General features: G+C 35.1%; 1 protein-coding gene and 1 long non-coding RNA gene across 2 annotated transcripts in view; one reads left to right on the top strand and one right to left on the bottom strand.

Moving 5' to 3' along the window:
- Positions 1 to 1,419: 1,419 nt before the first annotated feature.
- The window catches only part of LOC115217359 (transmembrane protein 135-like), a 631,865-nt gene continuing 613,284 nt past the window's right edge, over positions 1,420 to 20,000 (bottom strand). Inside the window, exons 9-13 of the mRNA XM_029787031.2 lie at positions 15,592 to 15,759; positions 11,561 to 11,701; positions 9,847 to 9,945; positions 4,425 to 4,492; positions 1,420 to 1,623 (exon numbers count right to left, since the gene is read on the bottom strand). Coding sequence (XP_029642891.1) covers positions 1,494 to 1,623; positions 4,425 to 4,492; positions 9,847 to 9,945; positions 11,561 to 11,701; positions 15,592 to 15,759 — 606 coding nt within the window. The 3' untranslated portion in view covers positions 1,420 to 1,493. The remainder of the gene's footprint in view (positions 1,624 to 4,424; positions 4,493 to 9,846; positions 9,946 to 11,560; positions 11,702 to 15,591; positions 15,760 to 20,000) is intronic.
- LOC118763161 lies at positions 8,560 to 9,977 on the top strand. The gene is made up of 3 exons (XR_004998921.1): positions 8,560 to 8,633; positions 9,226 to 9,231; positions 9,967 to 9,977. It is a non-coding gene; the product is annotated as an uncharacterized LOC118763161 (long non-coding RNA).

Raw genomic sequence — 20,000 nt, forward strand, 5'->3', positions numbered from 1 at the left:
TATGAATAATAGAACAGAGTGAAATAAGGAGTCCCACCATGCATTTTTGAAGGGTAATAAGGGCATAGGTGATGTAAAATTTTTATACTAGAAGTAATGAAAGCTAGCTTGCAGCTTTGTAATCATGGTGAGTTTAAGTTGCAATATAACTTCCTCCTCATTGTACATTGTACAGGTACATGCATACACATATATACACACAAACACACACATGAACTCAAATACTCATGTGTTCATATATATATGTACATATATATATATATATACACACATACATACACATGTATATACATATATACAGATTCATACCTATATATATGTGTGTGTGTGTGAAGGCGCTTGGCTTAGTGGTTAGAGCATAGAGGTTACGATCGTAAGGTTGTATGTTCGATTCCTGGACTGGGCTGTGTGTTGTATTCTTGAGCAAGACACTTTATTTCATGTTGCTCCAGCTAACTCAGATGTAGAAATGAGTTGCGACATCATTGGTGCCAAGCTGTATCAGCCTTTCCTTTCCCTTGGATAACATCAGTGGCATGAAGGGGGAGTATGCATGAGTATGCATGAGTGACTGCCAGCTTTCCACAAACAATCTTGCCCTGAATTGTGCTTCGGAGGGTAACTTTCTAGGGGCAATCCCATGGTCATAATGACCAAAGGGGGTCTCCTATAATATATATATATATATATATATATATATATATATATTCTGTCTATCTATCTATCTATATATTATATATATATATTTATTAATGTATGTATACCCATATATAATTCATTTTGGCTGATCTTGTTGCCTGTTACTCTGGAGTTTCTTGATTTGCAGTGAGTTCATCAGGAACCAAATATGCATTGAACTAAACTCTAGATTAGCAATCTACTTGATCAGCTAAAATACTCTTCTATGGCATTATTACTTTCCTCTCCCATTCACTAAAACTAATATATATTTGGAACAGGAGATCTCAAAGCACACATAGAACTATAAAAAAACAGCATGAAAGTACTTGCTTGAAAACCATTTTGGATTAAAAACTCAAAGGTTACTCGTCAACAACATATGATTCTCACTGTCATGTTTACAGGAGATGTGGGTTCAAGTTTCATGGTTGGCATTCAACTTTTTCTTTCCAAAAAAGGATTTTCCTCTCAATATTTACATTCTGTATGGTTTATGTATGCTTCAAGAGTCACTATTCCAAAAAAATAATTATTTCATGTTCTCTTGAAAATTTACAAATTTTTTATGATGTCACTAATGTGTGTGTGTGAGTGTGTGTGATAAATTCAGAAAAATACTGTGATATTTTTAGTTGTAGCAAAGTAATAATTAGTTCAATGATCAGGTTTAATTAGATGAACAAACTCAGGATCCTGATCCCACCTGAAATAATTAGGGAATAATTATTTTCTTTTTCCCACAACAAAACATTTTTTATAGAAATATCTTGAAAATCTAGAATATTCATTGACATCTGTTGACAATTGGTTAATTAATGAGCTAAATGGTCAGGCTTTATTAAATTGGTAAAGGCAGGATTATAATTTGGCCAGAAATCGGGAAGTAATTCAGAAGCCTTAGTTTGAAAAGCATTTAATATTTGTCTGTTGATTTCTCCAAGCCTGAAAAAAACCAAAAAAACAATGATGACGTTAAAGAATAGAAAAAATTTAGAGGAGTTAGTTTTTAAAAAGGCTTTGACAATCAGAGTAGAGTTCTAACCAGCTGGTAGTTAAAAACCCTACATAGAACGGGGAGAGATGTGACAACATAACACTGGTACTCAGTTGGTTATGATGGAGAGGGCCCCAGTTTGTCTGATCAAAGAGTCAGCCTGCTCATAAAATTCATGTGCAAGTGCCTGAACACTCAACAGATACAGGTACCCTTAATGTAGTTTTTAGTGAGATTTAGAGTGACACAAAATGTGACAATTCTGGCCCACTGAATTACAGGTACTAAAAATTTTGCCAGCTGGGTGGACTGGAGGAACACGAAATAAAGTGTCTTGCTTAAGGACACAACGTGCTACTGTGAATTGAACTCATGACCTTATTATCATGAGCCAAAAACCCTAACCACTAAGCCAAGTGACTACACTATTTACAATTAGTTAAATGTATAGCAGAATTTGACAGGTGTTGTTTTGCCTGATATCATTTTTTAATTGAGAAAACTTATGATCAAAGTCATGCCAGCCGTGACCATATGGTCATTTTTCTAATGAGCAGGCAATCCATGATCATTAAATTATACAATGTGCCGTTTGTTTTTAAGAAGTACATCAAAGTACACAAAACGCACTTAGTCTAGGAATGAGAAACTAGGTAGTGGGGTAGAGTCTGGCAGATGAGAGTAGTACTGCCTGGTCTGCTACATTGCAACCAAACAATACATGATAGCTGGTGTTACTGTTCAGCAAGAGAACTTCAACACGATTGTTTGACTTACAGGAAATAGCAGCTCAAATATCCCTTGCTATATTAAGTAAAGGATATACTGGATAATGGTTTCTAAAATATGAAAAAAGATAGGATAGTCACAACTGGAATGTCCTCCATCATAGCTATTTTCATTTCCCAATGTGCTGTGATAGGGAGAGTTCACATCATTCTCATTTCACTCATTTTAAATATGAGTTATTAATCTCCTAAATGGGCTACCTTTCCTATGATTTGTAGAGTTCACCTCTGTTCTGTGTATTCAGGGCATCTTTTTCAGATACAGTTTGTTTCAAAGTACCAAACTTCCCAGATGTCTTGTCCTTCACTATAACTGAGAAATATCATTTCTCTATTTCTTCATGATGTTAGGAGAGATTTTAGCTATTAATGAAATTCAGTAGTAATATAAGGCTACCGAAAGTAAAGGATATATCAGAGGTTGTAAGAAAAGCTTAGCTGATGGGAGTATAACTGCATTGTAACTTGGGTGGAAAAGGTTGCCTTCACAACGTTTATATGCTTGAAATGTAATTTAAAGCAATCAAACTAAAGTTGTTACTGCTACATATACAGGGGAAAAGAGAATATGGAATTAGCCTGGAGTATGAAAAAACTTTTTGCTTATGTGAGGTACTTTGATACCAGAGAAGCTTATGATTAATAATGGATGAGCCTTGGGTGTCAAGACTGAAAAGATGGCACATATTGGGCAGAAGGTGTTCAGATGTATTTCAGACACTTATAATTACCATTCTAAATAAATATAACTTTCTAATTAACCAAGAAATTAAAAAAAAAACCCCACACTTTGTTTGGTATTATGTATTGACCCAAGTTAAACAATAATTTGAATGGCCACTCAATACATTTAAATAGAGTATTATATTTACTTTTACAAAGAAAACATTGACTGCAATTTTGAAGTTGCACTGATTGCTGACATCATAAGTTTGATGAAGTCAACACATGCAAGATATCCAAATCACTTATATATATATATATATATATATATATATATACCCAGTAAAATCGATAAAAAATGTACAATGAACTTGGTATGGGGAGTTGAAAATACATCATCTTCATAAAATCCTTCTTCAGGGAAAAGTTGACTGGAGACAAATTAATGGGAGACAGACAACAGCTAAGTTTCAAAAATAAATGGTTGAAACTGCTCTATCTTGTAGCATTTCTTGTTCACATATGAAGTTGTGGCCGACTTCATCAGACTTTTGATGCCAGCAGACAAGGCATAAACAATGGTCTTTACACATACCTTTGTTATTGCAAAATTCAAATTACAGCTGTTTCTAATACTCATTTTCCCCCTTGTTATATATATATATATATATATATATATATATATATATATATACACACACACACACAAACACACACATATACACGTGTGTGTGTGTGTGTTTGTGCACGTGCATGTGTTTATGCATATATATATACATGATCACAAAGACAGGCATTAGTTTGCATCAGCAAAGCTTATATGTAGTAAAATCAATAAAAGTGAAATTGTCCTGCTGAGTGAAGAATCCAACATTTCGGATGGTGTCCTTCTTCAGTGGAAAAGATGAAAGGAGAGAGAGAATAATGAGAGATAGCAGAATTTTAATCCTTTATATTAGAAAAACTGGCTACAACTAACATGGAATACTGAAATATGTGAGCTTCAAATGTGGACAAGAAATGCTACAAGATAGAGCAGTTGCAGCCAGTTGTCTCCCTTTAATTCGTCTCTTGTAGACTTTTCCCTGAAGAAGGATTTTGTGATGTTGATGCATTTTCAACTTCCCATACCAAGTTCATTGTACATTTTTTATTGATTTTGCTGTATGTGTGTGCACGTGTGTGTGTGAGTGCACGTCTGTATGTATACACACACACTTAGTATACTTACTCAATCAGGAGAAACGGAAAGGAACTTTTAAAAAATGAATAAATGAAAGGTAAACTACATTGCTTACTTGTTGTTTGTGACTCGCAGCAAAAATTTCCAGTAGCTTGGACGGAGGTTATGGGGTTCAAAGATAGCCTGTATATGAGAACAATAGTTAGATTAACATACTGAAAACAATATTTGATTTGCATACATACTTCTTCTAGGCTGAGAATTTTGTAGGTATATACTCACTCAGAAACACTATACCATACAATACGAAGCTATATACACATATATGTATACATTGCATAACCAGCCCCAGCCCATTCAAAAGTACCTTGGATCGTAGGGTGACCTGCTGTGCTTGGGGAGACCTATTGAGTCAAGTACATCAACGTCAAAATGAAAATCAAATGGAGATTGTAGTTGTGTTACCCATGCCAGTGGCACGTGAAAAATACCATCTGAAAGGGGCCGATACCCGCGCCGCCTTGACTGGTTTCTGTGCCGGTGGCACGTAAAAAGCACCAACTGATCGTGGACGTTGCCTCTGGCCCCTGTGCTGGTGGCACGTAAAAAAGCATCCACTACACTCATGGAGTGGTTGGTGTTAGGAAGGGTATCCAGCTGTAGAAACACTTCCAGATCAGACTGGAGCCTGGTGCAGCCTCCTGGCTTCCCAGACCCCAGTCGAACCGTCCAACCCATGCTAGCATGGAAAACGGACGTTAAACGATGATAATGATGATAGAGAGTGAGAGCCAACAGTTGACATCTGGCCTTGCTAGATGTCGCTGTTAAATAAAAACAGTAAAGGGACAAAACGCAAGTTATTGGTTAAAGGGCAATAACTATGATAAACAGCTGATAAAAAATGTGACTAAAAGAACCGTGAGATAAAAGTAAAAATAGTATTCTAAATAGAAAATGTAATAGGTTTACAAAGATGCTGTAAAATATAGTGTACAAGATAATTTATACGGAAAATGAACAGAGAAAACATATTTATGAGTTACTTGACACCTAAATCTACAACAGTTATTTATGAATGAAACACACGGGAAGTTAAGTATTCAGCTTCGTAGTTCAATTAATAAACAAAGAATTTCTTCGCCTTTCATACCATATTGGAAATTTAAAGAAAACTAACCATCTAGCATTTAAACCAGCCGTAATTGGCACCTCAAACCTAGCCGACAATGCCATTGTAAAAATAAACATCACTAAAATCCTGAAGGTACGACATAATGTCAAATTAATTCAAAACAGTGTGAATACACATGTATTTCGTTTCTCAGAGTAATCTGAACGCTAAAGGGTTAAAATTATTATAAAATTAAAAATGCAGCTTGGAAGGTGTTTATAAGCCATTTATAAACACACAAAAACCGTTAGATTCACTCCAACATTTAAATTAAATTTGTCAAAATATTTTCGTCGCTTTGAAACCGTGACCTGTTCACTGACAAAATTCCGTGCTAGGGAATACGAAGTGTTGAATTACTCGAAACAACTTAGCATTGAGTTGCTCTAACTATATTTTATAATTTCATATCTTTTGTCTTTTATTTATTTCAGTCATTAGAGTGCGGCTATACTGGGGCACCACCTTGAAGGACTTTTAGTCGAATGTATCGACCCCACCAAGGCTTATTTTTAAAACCTGTTGAATTCTTTTGTCGAACCACTAAGTTAAGGACGGACACACACACACAAGATGGTAAAAACAGAATGATTGGGGAGACAGAGAGATGGGTGTCAGTAGAGGTAACGTGAGGGAGAGTGACTGGCAGAACAGAAAGGATGTAGGCAGAGCGTATTGGGTACAAGCAGCTCTGAACCAGTAGCTTAAACATAAGTCCTATGGTGGGCGAAAGAAAAAGAGGAATGACTGATAGAGAAATAAGTGAGGAGATAAGTGGATGTATACATAACCACAAGGTTCCAGGTTCAATCCCACTGTGTATTTGCAAGTACCTTGTACTATAGCTTCGGGCCGACCAAAGCTTTGTGAGTGGATTTGGTTGACAGAAACTGAAAGAATCCTGTCGTACATGTGTGTGTGTGTGTACCTTTATGTCTGTGATTGTCCCCCACTATCACTTGACTACCAGTGTTGGTTTGTTTACGTCTCCCGAAAACTAGCGGTTCGACAAAAAGAGACCGATAGAATAACTACCAGGCTTTAAAAAAAGTAGGGGTTCGATTCATGCGACTGAAAGTTCTTCAAAGCTGTGCCCCAGCATGGCCACAGTCTAATGACTGAAACAGATAAAAGATATGTATACACACACACAATAAAATTTTATATAGAGTTTGATTTTTTGTCAGCGTTGAATGTTCACCATCCCACCAGTTTGCCATCACCCCTTCCTTTCTTATTCATATGTTGTGACGGAATAAAACACAGAGTTATTATAGTAGACAGATGAGGAACATAGATGCATGCAATCTCTCTTCACTGTTGGGTGACTACATAATATTTTGTTGTAATAATTACTGCTCTATTTTTTGAAGTGTGCTTCTTTCGGATATGTTTTTTTTTAACTACATACATACACACACACACACACACATACGTAGTTTAAATTATAAAGTATGTATAATATAAAATAAAATTAGATTATATAGCATGAAAATACTGAAATAGTTTATAAAATGTTTACAAAAGCAATTATTAATCTTAAAAATAGAAGAAGACAAAAAGAAAATAGGAAAAGAAGAAGCAAAACTACAAAGACTGAGAAAGAAGACGAAAAAAAGACTGACAGCGAAAATTTATATTTGACATTGTGTATCGTTGCTTACCAGCAGCTAGTATAGAAAGGGGGAGCAGAAAACGTATCAAGAAAGACAGATTCATACATGAAATATTTTTGAAAGAAAAGGGCAGATTTGATTTAAAACAAGAAGGCTGAAAGGAAGATAAAAAATAAATAGAAACAGCGAGGCAATGTAATAAAGAAAAAGGTAGGGAGGAGAGAGGGAAATGGAAAGAAAGGCTTGGAATGGAAGATATTGCAAGAAATAGATGTTTCAGCAAAGGCTAAAAAGTTACGGATGTAAGGGAAATAACTCTAAATGGATACTAAATGAAATGGATTGCTTGGGTGATGTGTATAGAAGGGGAAGAATAAGTAAAGCGTTATATATCGGGAAACGAGTAGAATACTATAACGTAACAATCATTTGTTACAATATATATATACATACACTAGCTGAGCCCGTGCCGTCAAGAACGACGTCTAATTGTAGTATTTTATATAAAGATATGGATAGTAAATCAAATTAATACACTTGTCAATGTTCACATACATTAACATATTTCCCTTGTACACGCACGCACGCACACACATACAAACACACAGAGTTGAAACACTGTTTGAGTTTTCTTTTCAGCGTTGAATGTTCACCATCCCACCAGTTTGCCATCACCCCTTCCTTCCTTATTCATCTATCACCCCTCCTTTCTCATTCATATGTTGTGATGGAGAAAACCACGAGAGTATTATTATAGTAGATGAGGAATATCTCACGTCGCTGTTGGTAAATACACATATGTGCTGTAAAAGGAATTTTGAATCTAACAATCTTGTTGAAAGAGAGTTCAAGAGTAGACTATATTCATCTTTGTTTTAGATATTTAAGTTCAGTATGTTTCATATTTTACATGATTAAGTTTTAATACCTCATTACTTCATAATTTTTGTATTTGGTTTGCAAGATCCTTTATGTGAATTTGCGAAACATATTTTATTGTGCCTGGGGAGAGTCATTCTCTTTTAGTGCCATATTAATTTAACACTCTCACCGATCTGATTTCCGCTCATTTATTTGTTATTTTTTACTAAAATTTTCAATGGGACTTGAAACTTTTTCAATAGTCGATGAAATGTAAATGAGTGGAAATGATTCCAGTGAGTGTGATAAATTAATAAGGCACTAAAAGAGAATGGCTCTCCCCAGACACAATAAAATATTATTTCATAATATACATTATTAATAAACACACACACACAGCAACTGGCTTGAATTCACAAGAACGTAAACTTAAAGAAAACTCATTAATTCATGCATGCACGCATGCACACACACACACACACACACACACACACACACACAGTGTACTGTTCCATTATTTGTGGGATCCACAAAAATTACTCCATCCCACGAGAGATTAATATCATTTTAAACCTGAAAGATAGCTCGATGGTACACAGCACACTATACAAACTTGCCTGATTACTGTACTAACAGAGCATGAAACTTAAAGTAGCTCACATTTAAATCCTGCGTTAAATAAATTATATATATATATATATTAACCTAAGAATCCATCTCTAGCTAACAAGAGTAAAGTCATGGGTTTGATTCTTGGTCCAGATGGTGCAGTGTATCGTTGAGCAAGGCACTCCATATTATAATGCGTTTACATTATTACTTAATACATAATACTATTATGTGTGTTTTAAATGGCTACCTTGACTTTGATATCATTTGGCATGGTTTCCACAGCTGAATGCCCTCCCTAACATCAACCACACCAGGTGCTTTTACATGCCACCAGCACAGGTGCCATTTATAATACACTGACAATGATCACGAATATGATTCACCGGCAGTGACACCAACAATTCATGGGTGCTATATATTTAGTTTTTCTGAAATACAACGAGAACATTAAATCTATGATAAGAACATGGTTATTTTGAAATGCAGTCAATGGTAGTGATCAACATTTAAACATGAAATAAATACACAAAGATATATATATATAAACATGCATATAAATACATATTGAAAGTAATTGAAATTGAAACCATATAATAGTGAAAGTATTAATAGAGATGTTATTGTTTCACTTTTGACATGTAATACAGTGTAAGAGATATGTATATGAATATATGTATATTTATATATATACAAATAGGCACAGGTGTGGCTGTGTAGTAAGAAGCTTGCTTGCCAACCACATGGTTCCAGATTGAGTCCCTGAGCAAGTGTCTTCTGCTACAGCCTTGTGTTGACCAAAGCCATGTCAGTGAAATTAGTTGACAGAAACTGAACGAAGTATGTCCTATATATATATGCATATATATATATATATATATATATATATATGCATATATATATATATATATATATATATGCATATATATATATATATATATATGCATATATATATGCATATAAATATATATTATGTGTGTGTATTTGTTTGTGTTTGTTACTGCCACCATTACTTAGAAACTATTGTTGGTTACATCCCTGTAACTTAACGGGTTGGCAGAAAATATGGATAGATTAAGCATCAGGCTTACAGAGAATAAGTCCAGGTGTCGATTTCTTCAACTAAAAGGAGGTGCTCAAGCATAGTCGCGCTCAAATGACTGAAACAATTAAAAAAAAAAAAAAAAAAAACTATGCCATTTTAATCCCGAACAGGACTGCCTATCTCTGCTAGTGTAAAATGAAAATGAAAATAAGAACAAATAATATTCACTTACAACATGGAAGATGAAGGCAGTTGAAAGTGTGTACAGAAAAATATCTGCCCAGTGTATATGAGGGACTGCTTTTTTTTCAACCCCTTTGAAATAGAGTACCTGTTAAAAAAGGAAAAACAGGAAAAGATATAAGCTCAACAGCATATCATATCCTATTCATACAATATCTTTCTGTTTTGTCAACAGTTTTGTGAAGAAATATAATTTATTCATTTACATCTAAATGGAAACCCGCATGGCACATACTGTATAGTGCTATGAGTGTGTTTGTATGTACAAATTTGTGATGTTATTTACACGAACACGAAGACACACCATTGAACGAATTAAAGGTAAGGGAAATAACTCATGCTGAAAAAATCATGGAATTGACAATACAAATATTGGTCTCAAATTTTGGCACAAGGCCAGCAATTTTGAAGGTTAGGCTAAGTCGATTACATCAATCCCAGGGTTCAACTGGTGCTTATTTTATCAAGTCCGAAAGAATGAAAAGCAAAGATCACCTTAGTGGTATTTGAGTTTAAAACGTAAAGACGGACAAAATGTTACTAAGCACTTTGCGATACAGATATTAAGTAACTTATATCATAGACACTTAACTGGTAAATGGTTTTCAATCGTCTTACATGCTCATTCTGAACTATCGTTCTTACAGGCTCTTTCTGACTCACTGGGATCTACATTCATTTTTTTTTTTACTTGATTTACATAATATTGGTTTCAAATTTTGGCACAAGACCAGCAGTTTCATGGGAGGGGTAAATCAATTACATCGACTCCAGTGGTCAACTAATACTTAGTTTACTGACACTGGACGGATGAAAGTCAAAGTCAACTTGGCGGAATTTGAACTCAGAATTCAAAGAGCTGGACAAAATACCACTAAGCGTTTTGCCCAGTGTGCTAATGATTTTGCCAGCTCACTGTCCTACCTAGTTTCCATAATGTTAACTAAAGTAGAGACAAGACTTCTCCTGGACAGTATGCTAGTGTATTAAAGAGAAACAGTTTGATGAAGTCAGCAGAGCAAGTAATAAATCACTATTCATGAATTCCACAGTATTGACATTGGTTATAGAAGTGAATTTCAACACTGTTGTTAAAATTGTATAGAGATATGTTACTTGTAAGAAGTTTATTTTGCAATTATGAAGGCCTAGGTTCAGTTCTAATAATGTGGCATCTTGGAAAAATATCTTTTAGCAAAGTCTATCTATCTATCTATTTTGTCTTTGGTCAGTAAGTGTTATTTCCTATTTCCTTCTCTCTAGAAATCAAGGGAAATGTCTACTATTCCCTTTAAACTTTGCTTTTGTGATCTGGACATCAATGTTTTGAAACTGACCTATTTTCCATTACATTTCAGACAGATTCAATGCTGAGTTGCTAAGCAAAATTTTCTAGAACTTTCTAGAAGTTTCAAGAACTTTCTAAAAGTTTCAAGAATTTCTAGAGCGTTCTGGAAAACATAGCAGTATAAACACAGAGATTGTAAGCTCAACAGTTCAGCTTACTTCTAGCTGTCCAAGTGGAGACAAGTCTGAGGAAAGCAAAGCTTGGCAGAAATATTAGCCATTTTTCAAACATTCTAGAAGTAAGCAAATAAGAAATAACAGTTGCTACCCAAGGACAAAAATTGTGTTACACAGTGTAATTAGTATGATCAGCATTTCTGCTGTAATTATGATATATAGTAAATAATAAATATTACCTGAAGTAGCTTCATAGCTGAATAAAGTGCCAAAGTAGAACTTTTGTAACACAGCATGGACCAACCAGCTAAAAACCCTGCCACAAACCCATTTACACTGCTATCTTTTTGTCGAAGCCACCGCAAGGCACAGTTTGAACCCTGAAAAAGTAAAAAGGAAAAATAAAAAATAAACATAGAATAAATAAAAATCATTGTCTTTTCATAGATTGTTTACAGAATGATTTCTTGAAATATCTCTCAAAAACAAGACTGTAGCCTTTAGCCTTTAATCAGTATTTGATTAACCTTTGAACATAATCTACACAAAACAATATTGAGAACCCAAAATTATGCTAAGTAAAGAAAGAAAGAAATAGTAATATTTGCCCAAATTTGTCATAGCAATCTGATCAAATAATTCTTTTTATTATAATTATTATTTTTATTACTATTATTACAGTTATTGTTAAGGCAGCAAACTGGCAGAATCGTTAGCATACCTGGCAAAATGCTTAGCAGCATTTTGTCCATCTTTATGTTCTGAGTTCAAATTCTGCCGAGGTTAACTTTATCTTTCATCCTTTTGGGGTCCAAAACTTAAGTACCAGTGAAACACTGGGAACAATGTAATTGACTAGTCCCCTCTCACAAAATTTCAGGCCTTATGCCTTTAGTAGAAAGGGTTATTATTATTATTGTTAAGGTGGTGACCTAGCAGAATTGCTAGCATGCTGGATGAATTGCTTAGTGATATTTCACCTGTGGCTATGTTCTGAGTTCAAATTCTGCCACGGTCAACTTTGCCTTTCATCCTTTCAGGGTTGATAAATTAAGTACCAGTTAAACACTGGGGTTGATGTAATTGACTAATACTCTCTCCCAAAATTTCAGGCCTCATGCTATTAATAGAAAGGATTATTATTATTGTTATTGTTAAGGCAGCGAGCTAGCAGAATTGCCGGACAAAATGCTTAGTGGCGTTTCATCTGTCTTCATGTTCTGAGTTCAAATTCCACCAAGGTCAACTTTGCCTTTCATCCTTTCAGGGTTAATAAATTAAGTACCAGTTTAAACACTGGGGTCAATGTTATTAACTAGTCTCCTCCTCCAAATTTCAGGCCATGTGCCTGTAGTAGAAAGGATTATTATTGTTGTTGTTAAGGCAGTGAACTGACAGAGTTGTTAGAATGCCAGTTGAGCACTAGAATCAATGTAATTGACTAAATCCCTTCCCTGCAAATTTCAGGCCTAGTGGCTGTAGATGAAAAAAATTGTTATTATTATTATTATTATCAAAGTGGTGAGCTGGCAGAATTGTTAGTATTCTGGGTAAAATGCTTAGTGAGATTTCGTCTGTCTTTACATTCTGAGTTCAAATTCTGCTGAGGTCATCTTTGCCTTTCATCCTTTCGGGGTTGATAAAATAAGTATCATTTGGATAGCAGAGTCAATGTAATTGACTTACCCTCTCACTGGAATTGTTGGTCTTGTGCCAAAATTTGAAATGATCATTATTATTACAGTTATCATTAAGAAGGCGGTGAGCTAGCAGAATCATTAGCATGCCAGGCAAAATGCTTAGCAGTCCATCTTTACATTCTGAGTTCAAATTCCGTTGAGGATGACAGTGTCTTTCATCCTTTCAGGGATGATGATTTGATGATACTTTGCTGCCTTCAGTGGTGATGACTTTGTTGAAAGCATTTGTATCACACCTCTAGTCACAGAATAAATTTCTCTCTGCATTTGTCCTGTTTAAAAAGCTCTGAAAATGTTATAAATATTGCCCTACCTCTTCCAACTACCCCACTAAAAAGGATCCCACCAAAAAACCAAAATAAAACCCCAGAACTACGTAGCTTTAACCTATGTCAGACAAGCTAACATTGATCCCTTGGACAATGATGGTCAACTAGAACTCACAATGAAATCTTCCTTCAGACATGAAACCCTATTGTCTGAAAATTAGAATGTCATATTGAAAAAGTTTTAGTCAAATAAATCAATTCCAGTATTTATTTTTTGTTTTTTTTTAGCCTGGTAATTATTCTATAGAGTCTCTTTTGCTGAACCACTAAATTATGGGGATGTAAACACACCAACACCAGTTGTCAAGTGGTGGTGGGGAACAGAGATACACATACACATTGGGTCATCCAATAAGTAATGCGGTTTTTTCAATTGCATGAACTATAAGTCGGAGGGGGATGGGATAAACTACCTGCATCAACTTGCTATAAAAGCAGGGAGTAATTTTACCTTGTAGTTATTCTTAGTGCAAGTTTTGAAGAGTGCAGTTCGATTTTAACAGTTATTTTTTTCAAAGTTATAATGGAAGTGAGAAAGGAGCATATTCAGTATATTTTGCTTTATGAGTTCAATAAAGGCAACAAAGTGTGAAGAATTTTAATGCAGTACATAGGGATCACATAATAAGTGTAAATCAGTGTCAACAGCGGTTTCAGAAATTCTGAGCCAGAAATACAGCCTAGAAAATGAGCCTCGTCTTGGAGGATCTGTAGAGCTTGACGAGGATGTCCTGTGAACCCGGGTTGAACAAAATCCCATCATAACTGCTGAAAAACTAGCAGAGAAGCTTGAATTTGGTCCTCCAACCATTCATCAACACCTGTGCTAGAATAAAAACAATCATCTTTGGATTCAAGATGAAAGGTGTTCTTTTATCGAGATAATGCTTGGTCATATACATCAAGGATGACATTCAAAAGGCTGGAGCAGTTTGAATGGAAAATGATGCTCCACCCACCATATTTGCCAGACATTGCCCCATCTGATTATCATTTATTCTGCAGTCTTCAAAATCATTTGGATGGAAAAAATATGAATTCTGTAGACGAGATCAGATTAGTAGTGGAGGAGTATTTTTTGTCACGGACAAGTGAAATTTGGTAGAGGGGCCTTGCAAGTCTACAAGACAGATGGAAGAGCACTGAAGAAAATGAAGGAGAATATATTTTAGATTAAAAATGAACTTCATCTTAATTTTGAAAAATAAAAGAAGTATAGAAAAACTGTATTATTTATGGGATGATCCAATATATATATGCAATAGGCTTCTTAAGTAGAAGTCACTTGTCCAAGGTGCTATGCAGTGGGACTGAACTTGGAACTATGTGATTGGCAAGCAAACTTCTTACCACACAAGCATGCCTATGCCCACATGCACACGCACACGCACACAATGGGCTTCTTTTTAGTTTCCATCTGGTTATATCTAATTTTATTAAACTGCATCTGCAAACTCAATTGTACCAAATTTAGGGTTAGAAAAATGTCTAAGTAAAATTTTAAAATAAATATATAAATATTGCCTGAAGTTGCAAAGTATTTAATTTACAATATGATCATTGTACTCATTAAGTGTCTAATCTGAATTTGTACTTAATTTGTCATAATTATAAAAAGCAGTGTGAAGGTTAGTAGCAAAAAAAAGAAAAGAAAAAAAACTGATGAATAATATTGGCTTCAAATTTTGGCACAAGGTCAACAATTTTGGGAAGGGGTTGAGTTGATTACATTGACCCAAGTGTTCAACTGATACTTATTTTATCAACCCCAAAAATGATGAAAGGCAAAGTTGACCTTGGAATTTGAACTGAGAATGTAAAGATGAATGAAATGCCACTAAGAATTTTGCTTAGCATGCTAACAATTCTGCCAGCTCACCATCTTGATGAATACAAGATATTGATTTCAAATTTTGGAAGGCCAGCAATATGAGGGGAGAGAATAAGTTTACGTCAACCCCAGTTTTCAACTGGTACTTATTTTATTAATCCTGAAAGGACGAAAAGCAAAGTCGACCTCAGAAGAATTTGAACTCAGAACATAAATGTGGATGAAATGCTGCTAAGCATTTTACCTGGCATGCAAGCAATTCTGCTAGCCCACTACCTTGATGAATATAAAATATTAAAAGCAAAAAGAAAAAGTACAAAAACACAATTTTAAAATATTAGATAAAATTATTTTTAAATTTATCAAAAAATATTTCAATACAAACAGATGCAAAAACAAAATGGACTTACTCGAAAAACAGTAGAAAATAATCCTAGAAAAGCACCAAGTTTGAGATTATTTTGATGCCAGATAAGCTGTAAAAATAGAGTTGGTTTTCGCAATATTCGAATCACATTTGGAACTAATTTGACTGCTATTTGTAATCCAAAGCCGACTCCAGCCATTTTGGAGAATCCCTAAAGATAAAAAAATCCAACAATAAAGCAAAAATAAAAAATATTGAAAAAGAGGTTGATTTCTTTTTGTCATTTTGTCAAAATTGTTTTTATTCAGTTGTTGAACCTTGGAAAACTCCAAATTGATACTTATCTTAATAACCTCATGAGATACAAAGCTGGTCATAACTAACACAAAACAAAATAACACAAGGTATTTTTGTTCAATACAATCTTTTCCTATACGTATACATGTTTGTCTGTCTATTTCTCTCTCTATATATATATACATATATATATATATATATATATAAGAATAATCGCTGCCGCTGGTCAGCTCCATGAGGCCACCGCCTTAAGATAGCTATTGATACACGATCTGTATCCATTATAACCTTCGAACAAGGAAGGTCAGCCGCTTCACTCTGCCAGTCCGACAGCTACAGACGCGTTTCGGGGTATTGCCCCTTGTCAATGTAGCGCAGTCAGACCGCAGGTGTCGCCACTGACGTCTCTGTTCGAAGGTTTATATTTACCTAGTTTCAGTGGAATACATCCACTTGTTTTCAATAATAGAAATATTAAAATTACTAAGTCTCTATAAAAGAGATTATGGCAGCGTTTACTGGAAATTAATTGTTATCGCCATATTAATATGGCATTCTTATAGATATAAGAATAATCGCTGCCGCTGGTCAGCTCCATGAGGCCACCGCCTTAAGATAGCTATTGATACACGATCTGTATCCATTATAACCTTCGAACAAAGGAGGTCAGCCGCTTCACACTGCCAGTCCGACAGCTACAGACGCGTTTCGGGGTATTGCCCCTTGTCAATGTAGCGCAGTCAGACCGCAGGTGTCGCCACTGACGTCTCTGTTCGAAGGTTTATATTTACCTAGTTTCAGTGGAATACATCCACTTGTTTTCAATAATAGAAATATTAAAATTACTAAGTCTCTATAAAAGAGATTACGGCAGCGTTTACTGGAGACTTAGTAATTTTAATATTTCTATTATTGAAAACAAGTGGATGTATTCCACTGAAACTAGGTAAATATAAACCTTCAAACAGAGACGTCAGTGGCGACACCTGCGGTCTGACTGCGCTACATTGACAAGGGGCAATACCCCGAAACGCGTCTGTAGCTGTCGGACTGGCAGTGTGAAGCGGCTGACCTCCCTTGTTCGAAGGTTATAATGGATATAGATCGTGTATCAATAGCTATCTTAAGGTGGTGGCCTCATGGAGCTGACCAGCGGCAGCGATTATTCTTATATCTATAAGAATGCCATATTAATATGGCGATAACAATTAATTTATATATATATAAAAATACAAAAATGGGACAGGAACGCAAAACATCCGGGCAGTTAGGTGATACAAAAAAAGGGACAACAAAACATCCAGACAGACGATACAAAGAAAACAAGGACGGGTCATTTTGAGTTTTCTTTCCTATATATATATATATATATATATATATATATATATATATATAATATACACACATATATAAACATACTTGTACATAAGTGCACGTATGGCTGTGTGGTTGAGAAGTTAGCTTCCAAACAATGTGGATTTTGGGATCAGTCAGTACCTTGGCCAAGGGTCTTCTACTATAGCACCAAGATGACCAAGTAATGATAGATGGAAACCTGAAAGAAGATCTCTCTCTCTCTCTCTCTCACACACACACACACACAGACACAAGATAGATACATATATAGATAAATTGATACACAGTTATTTAAATAGAAGTGTAAGGAGTAGCATTGATTGAAATGTAGGTGTTCACAACAATTATAATGGCACAACCTAGTAAGAACAGCTATTCTTGAATTTGAACAATTGCTGAAATCTGTAAAGCTTTATCAAGCTGGAATTAATTGATTAGAAACACAAGCAGCAGAGTTAATTGAAATATAGGTGGGTACTGCCACTTATCACCTCCATTGTCCTGAGCTATTTATTTTACCTTCTTCCCCAAACTGATGTTTACCATTGACCACATTTCCACCCTTGATCATCACTCACAGAAGGTGCATGGTTCAGTGGTTAGAACATCAGACTCACAATCATAAAGTAGTCAGTTTGATTCCTGGACAAGACTGTGTGTTGTGTCCTTGAGCAAGACACAATATGTTGCTCCAGTTCACTCATCTGCAGAAATGAGTTGCAACATCACTGGTGCCAAGCTGTATCAGCCTCTGCCTTTCCTTTGCATAACATCAATGGCATGAAGAGGAGAGGCTGGTATGCATGGGCGACTGCTGGTCATCCACAAACAACCATGAGAGCAGGTCACAAGCAACCTTGCCTGGACATGTGCTTTGGAGGGGAACTTTCCAGGTGAAATCCCATGGTCATTCATGATTGAAGGGAGTCTTTTTATCATTCATAATATTCACCTTTACCTCCATCTCTAACCATTTGTCACTCTTCTCTCACACTCTTATGAATTTATCCATCCACTCCTCTAAATCCTTGGTCTATATTCTCTCTCTCTCTTTCTCTCTCCCTCTCCCCACTTCTCTCTCAGTCTGTCTGTCTCACTCTTTCTGTCATGCATGTACATATGTGTGTATTTTCTATTGATACTATTGAACAGGAGAAGTACTCAATACAACAGTAGAATGCATCAGCTTATTTAGGACTTGTTTCTCTAGAGTCTCCCGGATGTATAGCTGGATACATAGACAATCCTCCTTTGTTTCAAGAGGCTAGAGATGAGGAAACCTTAGTGTAACAGACCAATGGATAAACCCGAATAAATTGCACATGCACATGTTGTCTAAGAAAATAGACACTTGTATATTTGTTAATAGAGTGGGTATATTGATCAAAGGATATAGTATTAAAATAGACCCATGACACTCAATATTACCAATCGATGTATTACGGAGATGTACTTGCATAGCAAGTGACCTGATCTGAGATCGGATGCTGGAATGAAAACAATTGCAGCATGGCAGGTGTTTATAAGCCATTTAAAAAACACACATTGGATTCACTTCAACATTTAAATTTTATTTGTCAAAATATTTTCACCTCTTTGAGACTGCGACCTGTTCACTGACAGAATTCTGTGCTGCACGGAATTTTGTCAGTGAACAGGTCACAGTCTCAAAGCTATGAAAATATTTTGACAAATTAAATTTAAATGTTGAAGAGAATCTAACGGTTTTTGTGTGTTTCTTAGATGGTTTATAAACACCTTTCACACTGCAATTATAATATATATATATATATATATATATATATATATATTATATATATACATACATACATACATATATATATATATATATATATATATATATGTATGTATATATATAAGTAATAACTATATATGTATATATATATATATATTATATATATATATATATATATATATATATATATATACATACATATATATATATACCTATATATATACATATTTATTACTTATATATATATAAACATATATCATCATCATCATCATCATCATCATCGTTTAACGTCCGTTCTCCATGCTAGCATGGGTTGGACGGTTCGACCGGGGTTCTGGGAAGCCAGAAGGCTGCACCAGGCTCCAGTCTAATCTGGCAATGTTTCTACAGCTGGATGCCCTTCCTAACGCCAACCACTCCGTGAGTGTAGTGGGTGCTTTTTACGTGCCACCTGCACAGGTGCCAGGCGGGGCTGGCAACGGCCACGGTCAGATTGGTGTATTTTATGTGCCACCGGCACGGAAGCCAGTCGAGGCGGTGCTGGCATCGGCCACAAGTATATGATTTAAGTTGTAGAATGAAGTTTGACAAATTCACTCATATTTTTCGTAAATGGAGGAGATTAGATGTTAATATGGAGTAAACTATTTTTTATTCAGTTTGCTATACGATCGTTTTGCACTGAAAGACAATAAATTCATGAGGAATTCAATAAGAAACTGAGTTGTCAAAGAGTACTCATCAGTAGCACAATAAGAAAAAAATAAGAAAAAACGAAATGAAGAAAAAAGGGGACTTTTGAATTACATGGGTATGCTGTTCTTAACTAATTTTTGTAATGTGCAATTATTCATGGAGTCATATCTATTGGGTAATGGTTAGGCGATGATATATATAATATAAAAACATAGGTAACTTTCTCTCTATAGTTTAGTATAAATGAGCTAATTTAAAACTTCCATATGAGAATTAAGAAGCAAGTTGGGCTGAAAATAGAATATCCGAATAAAAAAGTACAGAATTTTAAATACTAGAGACTGAAA

Source organism: Octopus sinensis, linkage group LG1, assembly GCF_006345805.1.
Source record: "Octopus sinensis linkage group LG1, ASM634580v1, whole genome shotgun sequence".
In the NCBI taxonomy this organism is placed as follows: domain Eukaryota; kingdom Metazoa; phylum Mollusca; class Cephalopoda; order Octopoda; family Octopodidae; genus Octopus; species Octopus sinensis.